The sequence below is a fragment of the Echinococcus granulosus genome (genome assembly GCF_000524195.1).
Source record: "Echinococcus granulosus chromosome Unknown EG_S00007, whole genome shotgun sequence".
Lineage (NCBI taxonomy): Eukaryota > Metazoa > Platyhelminthes > Cestoda > Cyclophyllidea > Taeniidae > Echinococcus > Echinococcus granulosus.
In genome coordinates, this window is record NW_020170387.1 from 1,140,055 (window position 1) to 1,160,041 (window position 19,987).

General features: G+C 38.4%; 1 protein-coding gene across 1 annotated transcript; it reads right to left on the reverse strand. All coding sequences in view use genetic code 11, as the record gives it.

The window, feature by feature from the left end:
* Window positions 1-10,473: 10,473 nt before the first annotated feature.
* On the reverse strand, window positions 10,474-13,076 carry EGR_01831 (Innexin unc-9; the record flags this gene model as incomplete). The annotated part of the gene is made up of 2 exons (XM_024491080.1): window positions 10,474-10,882; window positions 12,631-13,076. 2 exons carry the CDS (start codon window positions 13,074-13,076, stop codon window positions 10,474-10,476), a joined length of 855 nt encoding a protein of 284 aa, XP_024354536.1.
* Window positions 13,077-19,987: the final 6,911 nt, after the last annotated feature.

A 19,987-nucleotide genomic window follows, 5' to 3' on the forward strand; every position in this document is an offset into this window, starting at 1 on the left:
GTGATATTTGGCATTTCTCCTATTAGAAATATACAGTTAAGTGAATGTTTTACATCACTCTCAGAAGTGAAACTTTCATTGGATCGTTAAGAGGGTGCATCAAATGCTTGGACTAACGCATTTTTTGGACGGAAAACTACTCCATATGAGGTGGATGTCCACCTATTGACGACATTTAAGTGCAAAATGAGCAAAATTCCTGTTAAGGAGCGTTTTTAGAATGACTTTATTAGAAAAAAGGGCATTAAAAACGAAGGCTCTTCGTTCTTACTCGAATTACGGTAATTAACCCCATCATCACAAATGCAGGTCTTGACTCCCAAGCTAAATCCTTACGGATCGAGGGAGGGGAGAATCGGGGTGGGTCTTGGATGGCGGTCAGTTCACTTTCAACTTCCCTACAGTACACTACCTACTTAAAGAGGAACATAGGGAAAACGATCATACGCTAAAGCCACTAAAGACCCAAGGAGATTGATTTGACAAAAACAGGTCGTTTGCCTCAATGAACTATGTTGGAGATTTTTTTCTTACATTATTAACTGAGGAAAACCTTTTTATAGGAACTATTGGATGATGAAGAACAATATCACATGTTAAATAAAAGTAGAAGCCAGAAGGAAATTTTTAGCTCTGTAGTGCGTAGGAAATGGACACCTTCTCGCGATTAGTCTCCAATCAGATGCAGGAAGGACTAAGTAAAGCAGGCAAATTGAGTGGAATAAAAGCAACAACAAGAACAAGAGCAAAAACTCACATACTTAAAATAAACGTGCTATTTTTAATGCCTTGCTATAGATGCCAAATGGTAACATTTAGGAGGAGTGCCGACAGCCTTCATTAGAAATACTTATGAAAATGCTCAACAGCTTCCTAGAATATCCCGGGGAGGGATGAGAGCCTTTGTTTAGGCGGAATAAGTCAACTTCTAATAGTGTTAGATGCTGAAGAGCGGAAGGTTCACTCTAGCATGGTGGTATTTACTGCGATGTTGATGAAAGAAAATAGAGATCTGTCGATCTTATGAACAAGTTTTTTAAACGTCCCATCAATCAAATAAAATACCCACCGGTATTTATTGACCAATTAACATTAAAATTTGCCCAAAGATACAGAAGTCACAGCTTCTTAGAGGTCACTGCCTCAGGGAGGATGCGTCTCAGAGGTCAAGTGTCCAAATGGCTTATTGGTGTACGTCGAGTTTTCCTTTCTCACAAAAAACTCTTCCATCTTTTTAAATTTCAAATAAAACAAATGCCAGAAACTTTATTTTTATGATAGAGATCATGGTGAGATGCCACTGGAATAATTTTTACTTATCACCACATTTTAGCGTCCCTTCAGCTTGACAGATGACTTTTACCCGACAAATCACGGAAATCCCTATCAAAAGTGACCAAAACATACTCGACATTTTTAAATGCTAAAATTACTTCTTTTAGGTTGAGCAACAAGTGGATTAGCCTAAATAAGGACTAGCTTCAATCAAACGAAGGAAAACTAAGCTCAAGCTGAAATGTTACAAAGTGAGATGTCGCCCGAATTACTTGCATTTGAGTTCGTTTTTTGTTGTTAAACTCGGTAAAAGAACAGAAAAATCAGTCTACATTCACCTAAGGCGAAAGAAGCGCGTTTGTGCAATTGTCTTGATTGCTTGATTTTACAAATGAATATTCGTAATGTTGCAAGATACTTATCCTTGGGGTTAATAACAGGCTAAGGAACAGGAAACAATGAAAAAACGGCTGCTTACTGTGCCTTGTCATTAAACAAGTTAATGTCAAATCAAGTCTTTAAGCATGAAAGTTGTTCAATGCATGATTGAACTTTGCACGAACGACACTGCTGAAAATTTACAGCTACGGACCAATGTAAAAGCATAGTCAGATGAATTCTTCTTCCGGATTCAAATTTTATTTGTAAGAAAGAACTTTCAATTTGGTTGTAAATGGCATTGTAAACCGTTTCGAACTGAAAATGTTGGATTTTTGCGGGTAAACAAAGACTATCAGACCTTCTGCCTCTCTAACAGTCTCATTGTGATTCATCATGGTTATTTGTGCGCGCACCTTAATTCTCTATAAAAGGACTATTTTGGTGATTGCAATGCTGCCCTGAATGAATATTCATTAGGAAAGCAGATACTCACTGAGAAGATTCCATTTGGCTCTAGTTCAGTGGAATTTATCTACTATCCCTTTCTGCAAATGAGGGTACACTCGGATACAACTGGCTTATGTCTACAATTCCGAACCTTGCTGCAGGAGAATTTATTAAATAACTATACCTTAAACACAAGGTAAGTGTAAAATATCAAGCCATTTTGCGGTTAAGCTAACAGACATTACTTTTTAGAGGCGGTCAACTAAGGAAATTAATAAAAGAATAACGCTTGAATTCATGCAAAAAGATCCACTTTATATTTGTTGTCCATGAAATTGTTTGAAAAGGCATCCATTTTGGCCAATTTCTTATCAAATGCTCTTAATGCAGTAAGCAGGTGAGAAAAGACCTTGGAAATGTTGACTTATTAAAAGCCACTGATTACCGTTGTTTAACTTTTAAAACATTTCCTTGAATCATTGAAAACAGATGTTGCGTAGGAATGCAAAATGTAGGGCGGATTATTGTTAATAATGATTCAAAGGTAGTTAACGAACAGTGAGGATGTTGAAACAGGTGCAAATTTATCGACACCTAGGCTACTTTGACCTACTGGTAGGATAAAACCAAGGGGAGATTTGGCGACGATTTTTCTCGTAATTTCAAAATATATACGTATAAAATGCTCGAAAGTAGCTTCCACTCAACAGTCGTGAACAAATTAATCTCATGGCCGGCGAATGACCTTGTCAAGCTTTCTTCGTGTATTTTTGCACCCAGGACATCTTTGGGCGTGGGTCCAAACATACATATTGGTATAAAAGCACCCAAATGTAGTAATTTTTCTACTTAAGCAATCTTGTTTTTAGATGGGAGGTAACCATGGATGGGAAGCTAAGTCCTTTAAAAGCCATGCGGAATCACGTTCTAATCATTATCTTTATTATGAAAGCACTGGTTTATCATTAACGCGATTTTCAAGTCCTTCAAGGAAGCTTATATTAAATCTGCAAGAGAAACCTAAAATCTGAACACTTTCGGCAAGCCCAAAGTGCAAAACAGATTTGATTCAGTGTCTCATTAGCGTCCTCTTATAAGCCTATACTTTGTCTTTAGTAGGAGGTGAAAATAATCTAGCAACTTGCTGAAACGCAGTCACACTGAATACGAAATGAGCTGTAAGTAGACTAATTAAACCATCAAATGGCGTATTTCGACATTTAAAGGAAGGTTTTGCGACCACTGCCCTAAAGGTACGCTACATAAATAGTGGTGTGCGTAGCTGAATGGCGTGGCCAAGGAAATTCCTATTCCCTATCACAAATACTCTCTTTTTTGCATCTGGTGGGTACGTGACAATGTCTATTCCTCAAAAGAAATTTCTTGCATTTAAGTGTTCGTAATTAATCCTGCTTCAAAACAGGAACTGGTTTCCTTCTGCAGGCAGCGCCATGACTTCTCATTAATAATGGGCAATTCGTTACACTAAATTTTTTACGAATAAAACAAACGTCAAAACCAGATACCAAATGATGGATGAGAAGAATGCAAAATTATTTCCTGTACCGAAAATTTTGTCCAATTTGACGTGTGGATGAAGTGTTGGGTGGGGAAGCCATGACCTCAAGCAGAGGGCAATTTAAGGCATCGTTTAGCGAATAATAATAGGTGCAAGGTGAAAAAAATTCCACAAATTAATGAGTTAAATTCGGGTAAAATCAAAGCATTACATAAAATGTGACCTAGTTGCACCTTTTTTGACTAATTTGGGCAATAAAGAAATAACGGACAAAACAGTATTTAAATTGCAAATTTATTCTGTTCTATACGTAACACCGTTTTGGTTGTACGAATTTTGAGTAAAAGCACAGCTTTCCGCAGGTTGCTAAAAATTTTCAGCTGCAGTAATTTCGTGGGTAGCACAGTACTGCGTTGAAAATCAGGGATAATGTGGTTAAGTTAGTTTGATTACTGAAAAGCATGCAAAACCCATCACCAAACTCTTAAGTAGTCCTTTACTTCACCTAACACACCAACGCAAAGCCAGTGCAGCCTTTATTTTCCACGAATCTTCCTGGTGGTCTAAGAACCCTTTAAAAAGGGCAAATTGGCGGTCAGCTGTAGCTTTAAATAGTAAAGTGATATAGTTTTACAAAGCTCGGTTGCTGCTTCGTAGCAATGAACGAAATATTATGAATGGCTGCTTGCATATAAATCCCGGAAGATGAAATCTTCTTTGAAAGATCTCGAGGCTAAATTTTTTATTTTCTTTGCTAAGTTCGTGATTGATAATTTTAACCATTTTTCTAAGGATACAACATAATTTTTCTGCATAAATTTGACAAAAGTAGGATTTCAAAATGACTCCAAAGATGCCCATAAGCGTAAAGCCTAAGTTAACAATTTTGAAGCATATTTCATAATTTTAGCGTTGTCTTCAGTTTATAACGCTTTAAAGGGGTCAGCGTCACATCGGATAACCTAACTATTGTCCATTTCCAACACCAAATATCGCTATTTTCCGAAAGACAGTGAAGGCTCTGCTCCACGAAGAAATTTACATCAACATGAAGTGTTTTGCAGAAACGCCTGCTCCATCTCCAAGTGCCTTTTCAGTTATGCAGTGATGACTTCGCATTGCATATTTATAAGTTAGTGTGTACATGGTATGGGAAATACCTATAACTGAATAAATTTGGAAAAAGTAAAGTCCAACTTTAGCATTAAAAAGGACGGACTTAGCCTTGCTAGAGTGCCGACACCCTTCAGTACGACCACAAAGTAAAGAGCGAGCTGAAAGGTCTATAATTACGCCAAAACCCCGTTGACACTTAAATAATCTTCGGCAAAATTTACGTAAAATTATAACTTTTCGGAATTTTACAAATTCTTTAAGTAAAGGTGAACGTAAGCAGTGTTTTAAAGGAAAGTATTCCAATTTTTTTCCTTTTTCGATCAGCATTACTTGGATCCACCTCTTTCCATTAAAATGAGTACTTCATGAAGGTATCATATCTTAATTCGCATACACCGAGCTTCTCTAGTGATTGAATGTCTTAGGTGGTGCTAAATTTAGTAGTTCCGCACACAAGAAATTCATTACAAGCTTAATTCTTTCTATGTTTGTAACCCCATCAACTTTTATCGGGACCTCGTTAGGACAGCAATGCCAGAAGCATAATCGGCGATGTCTTTGTAAATGTACATTAATGCATAGTTTGCTTGCAAAATGCATATTAATGGGCACTTAATCTGGCCTTTTCAAAGTAACTCAGAGGCTATAGGATGGTTTTACGATTGTGAGAAAAATGAGACATCGCACATCCCCTTTGTTTTGATTAATCATTGCTATTTCTCTGAAACGCACAATCGAAAAATGTTTTTTTGGGGGGCTAAGTGCAACCAAGGCGACCAAGAAAGGAACCACTGGTGTACACTGGAACGTGTTATCCTCTGTAGTATAAATACAACACAAGACACGAGGATATCCAAATCGCTACCATGCTATGAAATATCAGCAAACACATGCCAAGGAGCTTTTATTTGAGGAACTGGTCTAAATTTTAACATTTTCGGTTGTACTAAAAGTTATTGCAAACCTATTCAGGAACGAAACGAGACCACAACACCCAACAGTTTGATTCGTGAAGCCATTATGTCAATCAAGTAATATGAAAACCAAACTTTCACTGCTATCATGGAGATCAAAGCTTCTGGAGTCCATGCACCAAGCAACGTTGACATCAGGTAGAAATTTGTTTATAAAATTTATTTTGTATTCTCTAATAATATTTTTTACACTGCCTCAAATCATCCTCTGATCACGAAATGAACAGTAAAACCATTCAAATGTACCAACCATTTCCATGACAAATAATTCCAAAAAGTAATTATTTATAACAATTGAGATTATGAGTTTTATGTCTACCACACTGTAATAAGTTCAGCATTTATCTCTTTCTCCTTGGCCTTCATGCCCTTGGAACAAGTAGACAAGTTGGATGAGGACATATCTTGTTGAGCAGCCATCATGAAGGAAGTACATATATTTTGGGTCAGGCGTGTTCGAGAAATGTCTCCTCCTCGGGGATCGGTAGTGCCTGATCCGGCACGAAAATCACCTAAAAGGTACAAATCAACAAGCACGTGTTACAGCACAAGTCATAGGGTAATCGAGAATCCAAAGAGATCAGAGTTAAATATAAATCCTGGATTGCAGGCTAGGAGACTTAAATTCCTAGGCGATAGTAGTCATTCTCATTTTTAGATTAGGAAAAAGTTCTCTGCCGTGACAGTAAACCGTCATTTTACATTCACCTGCGACTAACGAAAGTCAAACAGGGCGAAGCACGTTGTTCCAATTTTTGAAAATCTTAGGTCGACCCAACGATCTTGCTTCATGTTACACCTCTCTCAAAATGCAAAGTGGGCTTGAACTTCTTTTAACGGAAAAATCCTACACCATCACCACCACTTAAGAGAACTATTATATGCACTTAACTCTTACATATTTTTTCAGGAGCTCACTATTATAAGTAACTAATTTTTTGGTATGAGGGGCGAATTTTTCAATTTAGCATTGCAAAGTTGGTCCAAAAAAAATTGAGACATGTTCTCGAAACCATGTTTTGCCATGTGACTCTAAATGTTAACGAGACACCGGAACGAATAAATTAATAAGGTGAGGAAATCCTTCTTCGTTACCTATTGAAGACGTCATCTATGTACTGATTCTCTTTTCAGGTTAAACGTTGCTTGTCTTATGATTTGCAGTTGAACCAAGAATAAACTCCTCTTTCTGTTATAGAATCAGTGAGAAACAAAATTAGGAGATTATTATATTTGTGCCTTTTAAATTGAGATTACGTCAAGGCCTCGATACATAAGTGGAAATAAATTTTGTCCTCTGGAACCTACAAGTCACTTAAGTAACTATCCTCTGAATTGAACCTACAAAGCATTAGTCCTTGCCATAGAATATATCGTTACAAATCACGATATTAAGCCTGTAAAACAGGGGCATCAATTTGCAAAGATACAATTTGAAGCTGCCCTATCTGTTATTAACACATAATTTGTAGAAAAAGCTGGGGTAAGTAGTTATAATGCAGGTAAGAGATTCGGAGAAGTGCTTCACCCACCCGGATTGTTTAATCACTTCAGGCGATATCAATGGGTGCCTAAGCGTGAGGTTCCAGAAATAAATCACTAACCTACGAGCATGTTGGGATAATCATCCTATTGCCACTAGTTTTAGCAAAGCCCGGCTCTTATCTAGAAGCTCGTGACTTTCGTAGACAAAGACACACCAATAATATTGGTTCTCATATCATTAGAGAAATCGCACAAACTAAATGATTTAATGAAAAAAAGCTTTTGATTAGCTACCATGGGGGTTTCAGCATGCCCCTGATTCCCTGACTTTATCAATCATTCCCCGGTAAATCTGTATTACACGGATTATCCATCCATTCACAACTCATAATACCCTCATTCGAACAATTTCTCGAAATTTGTGCATGAGCTAACTGGTACATTTTTCAATCCTCTCGTCTAATTTACTGCCAGCAAAACCATCCACTGAAATATCTTGAAAATACATGATAAATAGCATGGATTTATGGAACTAGGTTACCACCTTTGTTCAATGTTCTACAATATGGCAATGAACTTCCGGGTCTTTGATAGACAGTGTACGGGGGTGAATTTAAAGTTTTATTTAGCGGATTTAGGTAGGTAATCAGCTAAATACGAAGTTACTCTTCTAACAAAATGAAACATAAACTGATCCTAAACGTATTAGGACCCGATGATGATTTTTTAAAAAGTCAATAAAATGGAATTTTATGATTGAAGTAGGAGCATATTTCTGTATATTTTAGTGGTTCTGCACAAATGGGAAGTTCGGGACCCAAGAAGCACATTCATGGTAACTGCTTAGATGCAGAGCTGAACACGGCTAATTATTTTGATGACTTTATTTTGGAACTAAACGGTGGAGCGATTTTCCTATTCATGATGGATGGTTACATTGTTGCCTTTTACACAGTGCACGCATAAGTTTGAAAACAGAACAATTAGGACGCAGTGCTGATGTCCAGATAACAAATATTTACCCGACCCACATCAGATAGTGGACAAAAAATATGCACTGATGCATTCAAAGACACATGGATGCATTTTAGCAGTAAGAACGGTAGAAAAGGGAGGAAATCAAACCAAATCAAAATCCCCTACAGATTTACATGTTACTTCAGTGTGTCTTATAAGTCCACATGATACAGAAATCTTATTTGCATGGTTAAATATAGGCACTTTAGGAATGCATTGTGATTATTATTATCTACAGAATGTCTTCGCAATTTGATTTAATATGCAACCTACCTGAATGGCCGATCACTTTTGCCTGCTTGCTAAATTATCTCAAGACTGATATTTCTGATAAATATTGTAGCGCTTTTTGTTTTTTGACGCCTGCTGAATTTCAAACACAGATTACAATAGCTGAATTTGAGGAGATGCTTTGAAACCAAAAGCAAAGTCGTCGTCACGTATACAGCCAGGTGCAAAACTATACATCTAGTGTATATGGTACGGTTTTGTTTTCAGTTGATTCACACTGCATCGGGAGCAATTAGACCTCAGAAGACTGCTTTGCATGCCAGCAGATTCGGTGATATGGGTTGGAGCATCTGAAGGCAAACGACTTCGATCTAAGCTCTTAAATGTGCTTTATTCACAGAAGTGTGGAAAGCCAATTCACACAAACACATGAAATTGCGTCAGGCCTCAAGCATGTTCGAATAATACTAATGTAAATCGGGAGGAGCTAGTAAAAATAATGCAAAGCTTCCCCTTGATAAAGGCAATTTCGTGCCATGCGATTATAAAACAGGGGAAGTGAATAAAGTCAGTGAATACTTTGGAATAGAAATGCATATTTTATCTAATAATAAACGAGAGCCTTAGCAAAAGGCGAATTTAGGAATCTTATACTAGAATTTAAGGCTCATTTTTTGGCCATGTTAGGGTTCATAGATCACTTAAGCCTCACGTTAACAGTAAATAGGAATATATTTTAGATGAATGCTTTGAACAATTTGCCCATTACAACGCGGACTTAGCAGACGATGTTATATACATAACTGGTCACATTTTATTTGTGCTTGTTGAGTATTCACTGAGAGATAACAGGAATAAGTGAATCTGGGACCTTATTCAGGTCGGGGCTAAGAGCAATGGTAGACAGTGAAAAGAGAATCTATCTAGAGTAAAAATCTCTGAAACCAGAAGATGAGCGTGGAGAGAAGGAGGGAGTTTCGTGGAGGATGGAAAGAAGGAGAGAAGAAGGGATGGCAGGAAGGTGAAAAGAAAGGAGAAAGAGAATGCTAGGAGAGGAAAATTACGTTCAAATGCAACTTCCTGAGTGTAGAAGTCCTGTGCATATGCTCGTCTGACCGACGGAAGTGATAACAGTAGCAGGATGGATAAAAGGCCTTCGCTGAATCAAGAAAACCTACAGGTTTGGTCCACATGGGATTTTCGAAATGGGAAGTGGAGAGAAGAGGTCAGAAAACACAATTTCTCGTGCCTCGATGGCCCATGCCGCCAGGGTTGGACCCAGAAAAAGCGGTAATCTATAAATACAGGCGAAGGACAGAGGTAGAGTGAGAGGAAAAGACACGAGGAAATAATTTACAAAAGTGAGAGGTGATAAATAGCAACGCCGTACTGGCGTACACACGCGAGCGAGTACGCACACGCATAAGTCTATAAAAAAGTGTGCTGGTAATATTGAGGTTGCGCGAGACTTGGTCAAGACGGCGGTGAGGCGGAGTGGGCGCAGGAGAGGAAGGGGAAAGAGCGCAATAAAAGAGGGACAGGAGGGAGGAGAGAAGGAAGAGAAATTTGAAATAACATCGTAAAACCAGAAAAGAGTTTGGCTGCCTGAGTGAGAAGAGAAATAGATTAAATCAGTATTGGAAGATTCACAAGAATAAAGAATCAATCAAGATCGAAATTCATCTCCAACATGCAGAGGACAAACAGCATGGATGCTAATATAGGGCGGAGAAAGATTCGTGGTCCCAGTAGACGGCTAGTCATACCCGGTGTGAGTCTAGACTAACGATTTATAAATACCAAGCTTAAAAGGAGGAAGGAAGGGGGGATTTAGTGAGTGCGGGCTAAAGCGAAAGATAATGGGAGATTGCCATAATAATGTTTACATAAATATTCCTACACACGCAGACACACGGGTTTGGAAGAGGACGAGAGAGAAGACAGAGTGGAGTGAAGGGAGAAATCTGGAATTTGCTGGAACGCGGAAGCTAGGAGAAAACAGGGAAAGTCACTGAAGAAAGGTCGGTCCTAAACTGCCGAGGTGCCCCGATTAACGTTCTCGATGAAACGACTGAAATCCTCCTCGGTGCCTGTAATTTTGGCGTGGCGATAGTTGTTCCACAGAGTGGCAGTGACGTCGAGGGCGATAAGGTCACTCGAGGCGCGCGAGACGACCTGGAGGATCAGGACTCCGTCGGGACCCAGATTGTTATTCACAAAGCGCGTGCAGTCGCGTTCCTCGGTGTTAGAGAGCTGGCGGATCGCCCGAATATATTGCTTGATGTAGGCAATCCGTCGGACCGGCACCAATGTGTTAAAGGCCCACTGCAATGTGCTAAACGCGGTGAAGGCACCCAGGAGGAGAAACCAGAACCAGAGAAAGACGAAAATCTTCTCGACGAAGTAGTTGATTGGAAGTACGCATTGAAGAGTGTAGCTGTGAGGGGAACAAATATCCCACATATACAGTGAAATTTACAATTCTACGTATTCGTATAGAGCGACGTCTTGTGTGGATGACAAATCGACTTACTTTATGTGACCATTTATGTGCGAAGTATACAAGATTCGTAAATACCTATCAACGAAATTCGGGTCTTAAGTTCCAAACAAACACTAAGCAAAAGCTTTGCTAGAGGTCATAGTGTTCTGTCATACTTACCCACAAAGTAACTGAAAAAAAGTTGCAAATGCATTGATAAACTTTATGGCAGTGGTAATAACTGAGATTCATTTACCAACTGGCTTGAAGCGGCTGAAACACTGCTACTAGTAAGCTGTCACTCAAAATCCGGTTGTACGAGTGTTATCTGCAACAGATCTCCCAACGCCTTTTGACTGTGTGTAAGGGAATGTTTCTTAAAGAAACCACAGAACTTTAGTTTACAAAACAAGTAGCATATGGTCCCATTCGGCCTAAATTGCCTGAAATGGACGAACAGCAATTCTTTTGATGTTATACCTAGCTGTCGTATGATGTTAACATTAAGCCAGCATCTTGCAACTTCTGGCAATTTTCTTATTCGCAGCTCTTTTTTTCCATTTGTGGAGCCATTTAGGTCCTAACTGAATTATTGTCAATCACAGAGATGGCGTAATGTACACAGTTTGTGGCAAAATACTACATAAAGATAATGATGGAAGTAGTTGGGTTTTCAGAATTTCAAGAAAATTCAGCGAACAATAGAATGTGTGGGATCCTTTGAGGAATCCTTTTTTGCCTCAAATCCCGTAGGTACCGCTCAAATAAAGACTTTGCAGTAGCAATAAGGAAAGCAGACCCACTTCCCATAGTTGCACCTGGGATTTGCATTTTCAGCCTATTTGATGCAGTATTTCACTGAGTGGATAGGAAGTTGCTTTAGAGCGCAAAAAAAACCTCAAACGCTACCCCTCTGGCTCTCTTTCTACCCCTAGTGCTGATGAGACGCATTTAATGCACTCATAAGAAAAAAGGAGGGGCAATTTTAAGATGTGATTTTTCTGCTTTTCCCAGCACTGCCCCTTTGAGGAAATTTTCGGGACAGGCATATCTTGCATCTGGCCAGATACGGAATCTCAAACTTGTGATTGCAGCACTGCAAATTAGTGCCGGCACGTCTTGGGTGACTTTTGCCTAGAGATGAAATTTTTACTCAATTGTCTATACCATTGTAACTTTGGTATTGTCAGATTGAAAAGTGAAACGAATAGATATCTAAAAAAACACTACTGATTCTTGTTTCTATGCTATTCTACACAAAACTACTTCATGCATGGGATACCAGGAGTTTGTCCAAAGATGGCGTTTGTGTAAATTATTTCAAGTTATTTTTCGAATCTTACAAAACTATCACGAATTTGTAAATGCTTTTAAACGGTTTTTCCCCATACGGCAAATTTGGTTGGTGACGGGATAAGACTTAAGAGAATGTGCTAGATTTTCGCCTAGCAATTAACACAAAATGGGTTTATTAGTGATATGGGTAGCTAAGAAGCTACACTAGACCTTAAATCTTGCGAAATGGTAAGAATAAATCTCAGCCGAGGCTGTAGTACAGCAGACCAGACCAATGTTTCTGAGAATAAACCGGGTCACTCGTCATTTATTTGGCTCAGTTGGTCATCAGTGATGGTTGTTCCCTCTAATTCGCTTATAGTTATTTAAAAATGAAACCACTGATGGTGGAATAAGAGAGGTCTCACCTTGCGGGTTTGATTTGTCCCATTTTTCTAACATTGACTGTACAGTAGGTGACCCGTGGAAATTGACCGGTAGTCTCCCAGTCGCGTCCAGCTATCAAATTGTTGAGCATGTCTATGCCAAAGTAGGAGCTATTGCTACCGATGAAGTGCTTCATCAGGTAGATCTGCCCCACCGAGTTGCCTATAAAGAGGCATCGGACAAAGAAAAAGAGAAGGGTGATCTCGACATTTGGCCGAATGGAGCAAAAGATACGTTTGAGGGAGGACTTGACGCGTTTTTGGCGTGCAGTGGACTCGGAGATCTCCTCCAGAGTAGCAACTAGACAGGAAACGGCTTTTTGACGTAGCTCGCGGTCGGGGATCGCGGCCTCACGGGCAGAGCGCAGGAGGATGGGCAGGCGCTTCGAGCCTACCCGCCAGATTAGGTAGGGCACCCAGGAAAGCATCGCTTGGCCAGCCAAAACGATCACTATCCATTGATAGTAGCCTACATATTTCACCCGGTGCAACTCAAAGTCATCTTCTGGCACGTCTTCGTTCGGCAGTAGGAAGTAGGTATTCTGGATCCAACACAAATTCTCCGCGTACTCTTCCCAAGGATGCTTAAACTCCTGCGGCACCCAGCATTGGATAGGCTTTCCTAATCATACAAAACGCACAAGTGTACACTTTGTTTCACTACTAACTGGCCAAAACGGCATGATTTATCACGAATATATTAGCACAGATTGCCACTATGTCATCCAATGTGACATCTTTCAAATCGATCCCATTCATCAGCTTTAGAACGGATTGACGTAAACTAACATATTAATAGGCATTCCACCACTTGGGATATGCAAAAATCAGCTTAAGGACGTTAAAATTTTTTATCTAAGTACACAGCAAGTTGTCAGTAGCAATTCACAACTCAGCCATTGCCAATTTCACCCATGCATCGTTAATTACGGATAGACTAACTGGGATTCACTTATTTTCATCTCTTAATACAAACGTGACCTCTCTACAAGACACAATATCTTACAGCATTAAATGCCTAAACCATCTACTTTCTTCATTGAGACCATCTGCTGTTAATGACGCTGTCTACTTGGGAGGCTCGTAATCTTTAATTATCCCAAAAAAACTACCAAACAACTTCCCCTCCTGTCCCCTTTAAGCAAATAACAAACGAGATGACATGCATAGTGGATTGCTTCAAACTAATTTGGATACTCGGAGAAAGGTAGTGAAAATTAGACACTTAGGGGTAGGAGAGCATCATTTGTGTTGGGACAGTTGGTGAAAAAATTAAACCAACTTAGTGCCACATAAAATAACGCATTACAAATTTTTCTTACCTCAACATTGAGTACAAATGTTTTAAGCAGGTACAAAAGTACAAAAGGGAAGGAAACATTGGGAAAGGGCAAAACACTAACTAGCACTGTGGTCTCTGAGAGTCCACTAAAATGGTTGCTAGCTGTGATGTATTTCAATGCTGGACTATACAACTCCATTTTTGCTTAGGCCAAAAAAACGCCTTTTGCAACTAACCACTTGAGAAGATGTTTTACCAATTTGTGTAATTATACCATCAGCAGAATAACAGTGACACAACAATACAAACTTTAACAGGTGTTTTTTTTGGCGGACTTGTTTTTCTATGCCACAATCGGTCTTTCAAATTGCGTATCAATATATCCTTTAACGTCAACAATACATCGATTATGAGCTAAGAGAAAAAAACCATATTAGTTTTAATGCAAAGCTAGGAAAAGTGAAGTGTAAACGCGACTGAAATGTGAGCCCTAATGAAACATATCCGATGTCTGCCTCACGTTGAGCTCACATTTCCAGCCACTATCACCACCGTTCTCGCGGAAATTCTTCTTCAGTCATTCCATCGATATTAGAAAGCACAGAGCTGAATTGGTGTTTGTAATAGTCTTCACACTAAAGCTTCCTGGAAGCCATGTTCTTTTTAGTTGAACATCAGGTTTCAAGAATTTATTTGTTGTCGTTGAACCAGAAAATACTAGAGACTTTATGTTAAAAGAGTCTACTCAATTTAATCTGTATAAGGTGAAGGATCTAACTTCATCTTCTAAATGTACAAGGTATAAACTTCACTAATCCACTAACGCCTTGATTTAAAGCTAAACATGTTAGAAATATCAGGTGAAGTGGATTAAAATGGGAAACCTAGCTGCAACTATATAACCTTATAACATCACCAAAATCTACCGAGATTAAACAGAACGTTCACGTGAAGATGGGTGCAGGCATTTACTAACACGGAATCAAATTCAATGGATAATTGAAACAAGCTAATAGCAAATTCCCAATTTGCCTACAAATTAAGAATTTACGTAGCTAAGGATATTGTTAAAGGCATAAATATCATATTGCAATTGCCAACTATTATCATTATTAGTACCTAGAAAAGAATCCTTTTCTTTTAAAAAGTTGGAGTAGCAATGAGTAAAAGCTAGCATGAAATAAATCAGCGCTATCGCATGTGAAGACGATTTCCAACCGCAATATTTCTAAAAACTTGATTTCATTGCAAACAACCGAGTAAAATTAGTTCAAGTTAAATTAAATAAGCGAATCATTTATCTGGAGATGTGCTTTCTATGGATAACAGTGGCTTTTTTCCTTCCATTCGATTCGAGGACACTTAAATATAAGGAAATGAGTGTGACACAGTTGAATACGATGCCATTCTTCACGACGCAGGAGTTATAGATCTACTATGCAGGAATACCAGCCAAACTTCAAGCGATTGCTGTTTTACGAGGCGATTGTAATAGATTATGCAACAAGTTCTTACCCAATTCAAGCTGCCGCTTTCAGTAAGGCAAAAAATTTCAATGAATCAACTTATATTGCGCTTTTTTCCTACACATATGCTTATATAATTTGACGTATTTGTGATGAGAACTGAGAGAGTTAACTTTGAGCAATGAAACTGGAATAAATGCATTGAGCCGAGGCGAAGCAAATAAAATAATGTACCTAAAAGCGTTATTCGACTAGCATTCAGTTATGTAAGGAAGGATAATTTTGTAAATGCAATATCTTTGTTGATATAATTTTATGAGTAAAGTCATCATTAATACCGTGCTGCTGTGCACTTTTCAGTACCATCTTGAGAGTCTGGCTTAATTACGCATTTGTTATTAAGTCGGAAGTATCAGCTATGTAACATTTACTCGGTGGGATAGTTAAAACTTTGAAATCACTAAGACAGCTTAATGGGGTGAAAAACCTGGGTAGTTTAAGCGGTTGAATTCCATAGTGACTCCATACTTTGCAGCATCTAGTAGACCGTAATTCAATGAATTAACACTGAAAAATCCAAACGACTTTGCTTAATTTACAACGTAAAACTAAGCATATGACTTGACTCCAGAAATACGCTGTTTAAAAATATTACGGAAAAATTTGCTTTAACTCCTTGTACACTTTATCAGAGCTTAACATCTCCAGGCCTTAACAAAAAAACGTTCTATCGCATCACCTCTTTCCATTCTTCCTGCAGTCATCCATTAAAAATCGTCACAAAGAGGAAAACGTTTTTAAAGCCTAGCGATCCAAATTTGATAGATTCTTCATATGGGTAGGCCTATTAACGTAATGCATTTTTAATTTTCCAAACTCTTCATTTAAATCCACGAGACTATAAATAGCTTTTCCATCAACCTCAGCGCCATTTTACCACACGTGAGACTATATCGTAAGAAACTGCTTTAGGTTCTGTCGAATAAAACTGCATTCTTTTTCCCTAGTCTGCCCGCACATTCACTACTTTGTGTATCATTCAAAACTATATCTTTTAAATAATGTGTTTCTACGAAATGCTTGTTGCTTAGATAACTTGATTTTGATTGTTCGATGTTAAGGAATAGAGCACTCTATTTTTCAAAGAAAACGGTACGCCGATCGGTTCTACAACTGCAAAATGAGGCTTTGATTTTATTCATAAATAAAACTCCTATCAAAATCTCCTTCTATTTTAGTTAATGCATATAAATAAAACCTCTCATAAAATTAAGGTGTTTGCATGCCTTCAAATATCTTGTTCCAGCCGTGGCTAGTACATTAAAGAGCTGACTCCATATTCCTGGCTAGGACTCCCCATCTCGATGATTAAGTTGACTGGAAACAATAATAGGTACTCATATAATGTACTATTTTAATGTAACCAATTCCTTACTGTATAAAAAAATATCGTAAGGCAAAGGAGTAAAAAAGTGAAATTCAAATGGTCGTCGCTGAACCTCTCAGAGTGACTTAGTGGTTTCGTCGACAATATTGCCATGTCAAACCTCTTTTGTGATGAATTCCTTGTAGGTGTTAATTGAAGTCGCAACTTTTCCGTATTCAACTTTAGCCGATAGTTTTTGCTTGAAACACTTCAGTTCACAAGAGCCTTCCTGAGCACAACCCACTGTAGAGTTTATAAATAATTACAAGATCATTTGTAATCCTTCCGCTGCCTTACAGCAGCGTCCCAAGGAGATGTTTGCATTTATTACCACCAAGTAAACAGACTTAATCCTGCTCATAAATTCGATCATAATCCCAAATAGTTAGTGATTTTTGTGTCTTCTTAGTTTTATTTTACAAAGAGGGTGCTGTGCAAGGGAGTACACGCTCCTTTTAAGTACTGCACTTGTAGGTTCAGCTACATTGCAGAAGTTGTGAAAGGATAAGAGACTTACAAATAAGTTGATGTTTTACATTGAGGTGGTATGATATCTGCTTAATGTTGTAGCGAACGGCAGTTTTAGTACCCCTCGATGTTGTCATAGTAGTAACAATTCATGGGTTTACAACATTGTCTGGCATTAATCAAACAAAGGGAAAAATTGTACATTTGTAAGTTGATTGCTATTACACTAAATGTTTTCTGAATTCAAACATATTTAAGGTAAATAGTTTGACCTTGCTGAAAAAATCTAACGAATAAAAAGAATTGCACGAATACAACGCTAGTCAATCCTTCAGAAAAGGGGTATTTACGTGTAAAAACTAGTTTTTATTTCCCTTTTTGACTTCATTTCAAAGCGGTTAATTGCTCAAACAGGATTTAAGTCAACTTGTCATGAAGGCATGAAGTAATTAAGTTCTGTCGATTTGGTACTGCCCAACTGAGCCCGCCACACCGGGAAGCAGTAAATCTGTCCATGCTCCTCTCACCAGGTGCAAAAGAAAACGCGATCAAAATCAAATGTCCAACAGGAAATGCGCGTGTTTGACTCCCTCTTGAAGGCAAGCGCTGCCGTAACAAAAGTGTAATGATAAGACCAGAGTCGGCACGCTCCTTTTTTTAATGCAACATACCTACACACACACACCCACATAAAAGCTGCTCCTCTAAATAAAATCCTGTACACACACACACACGGAGAGAGAGGGCAATCTATCGGTCCAGAAGAACGGAAGTGTACTGCATTAAAAGGAACACGGTTGGTGTAAAAAATGAAACCCGGCGGTTAGCCAAGTATAATAAACAGAAACCACTACACAGTTGTGGACTGAGTTTTGACACACTTATTTCACTATTTTATCTCATAATCAAACAGCGAATTCTCTTGGTTAAGTGCATCACCTGGAACAGCAAAATGGGAAGTAAAAAAAGACTTAAAACATGTATCCAGATATGGCTCAGCTTGCCCAAGTCAATATTATTCCATCGAAGTGTTTTAAAATTTGTGCTGCAAAATGCTTGCATTCTAGTGCTAGTCGCATATGCAGCGCTTTTACGTCTGATTTGGCCACGTCGCTGGGGCTCATTATAGGCACCTGTCACCTCATACCGGTTTCAGCACTCTACATTTTCCTACTACTCGCTCTTTGAACCAATGTTAGAAGGCATCTGTATATTCCAATGTGGATTTATGTCCGAGAAATAGACTAGAAAATAGGTATGGACCACCCATTAGTCGAACAGTCAAGTAGATGACTTTGTTATTAAAGATCCTGATATGTTATATTTCCTGGTCATTAACCACTCCCAAAGAATCTGACCAACCGTTGGCTGTACGTTAAAATTTTGAAGACTACTGAACGTACCATATTTATTCCTTAGTACTACTTACACATGATTACATCATCTTCCCCGGGTTTCTGGAATGATATTTGAGGCTAAGATGTGCACCATTAAAGTCAACATTCTAATAATCACTGGTCCTCAAGTTATTTTTTAAGTAATCACGCATACAGCATTGATAGCATAAAAACAAGAGCTTCTTCTTGGTTCTTTTTGAAATGTACAAGTACTCAGTGTGATTCACCATAAAATAAATCCACATATAAACCGACTAGGAATCTTAGGGGTTTTTGAAATCAGTAAGAGTAAAAGCAGTATTAAACAAATCTTTTGTGTTCATCGGACGTATAAAATTGCCTTTAGACTCCAGATAAATATACAGAAATACGATCACTCAGAAATTTCCTTCGTCTGATGGCAATTGTTGAAAGTTATGAGCTTCCGTAAAACTCTCTGAATATAGCAGTCCAGGCTTCATCAGGATTTGTCAACTTTTGCATTGTCAGGCAAAACTCCCAAAAAAATATGCTTGCAGCTTTTGAGCCTCCTTTGGTTTGCCATTTTTTATGCTTAGACGCTTTCTGAAAATCATTTGATACGTATGAATTTCGTTTACACAAACGCATCTCTTTCCCTTTCCGCTTCAGATCCTGCCGATTCGGTGGTGTTTGTTAGAAAGTAAGCAATTTTAAAGCAACTGGGTTTCAAAAATTCTCGAAAACCTAAACATTTTACTTCTTGCCTACAATGCTTATACAAGATTTGTCCATTCATTTTACCGCATCCACATTCTAAAACATCCTGCAAAAGAAGTAATATGGAAGCTGATCCTGACGTGTGAAATCATTGCTTGCGTGGAAGAGAGGCTGGCTGGTGGTCAGTGCGGGAATGCATGGCAGGGACAGTGAAAAAAAAGTATTCCACATTGCAGGTCGTTTTTTAATCAAAAAACATTAAATAAGTTTGCAAAACCTTTACACACTTATGCAAATTCACTTTACTTCTGATGGTATGTTTAAAGACCCTCTAATTAGGCACATTATTTCATATTGGTTCGGAATATTTGACCAGTGACGGTCAAGAAAGGAATATTTAAATAGTGTTGACTATCCAAATGCATAAATCCCTTGAAAAAGTGTAATTAAAGCGTATGCTTTGCTTGCCAGACACCTTCTCAAATTCATTGAGTTTCCATCAAGTTCTTTCACTCAGAGTTGCGGCAAGGGAGAGATGATATCTTACGAGCAGGAAAATCATCAGTTGCACAATCTTCGCCACCTTTCCACACGCAAAGGGCAAGCACAGGGATTTTGAAAC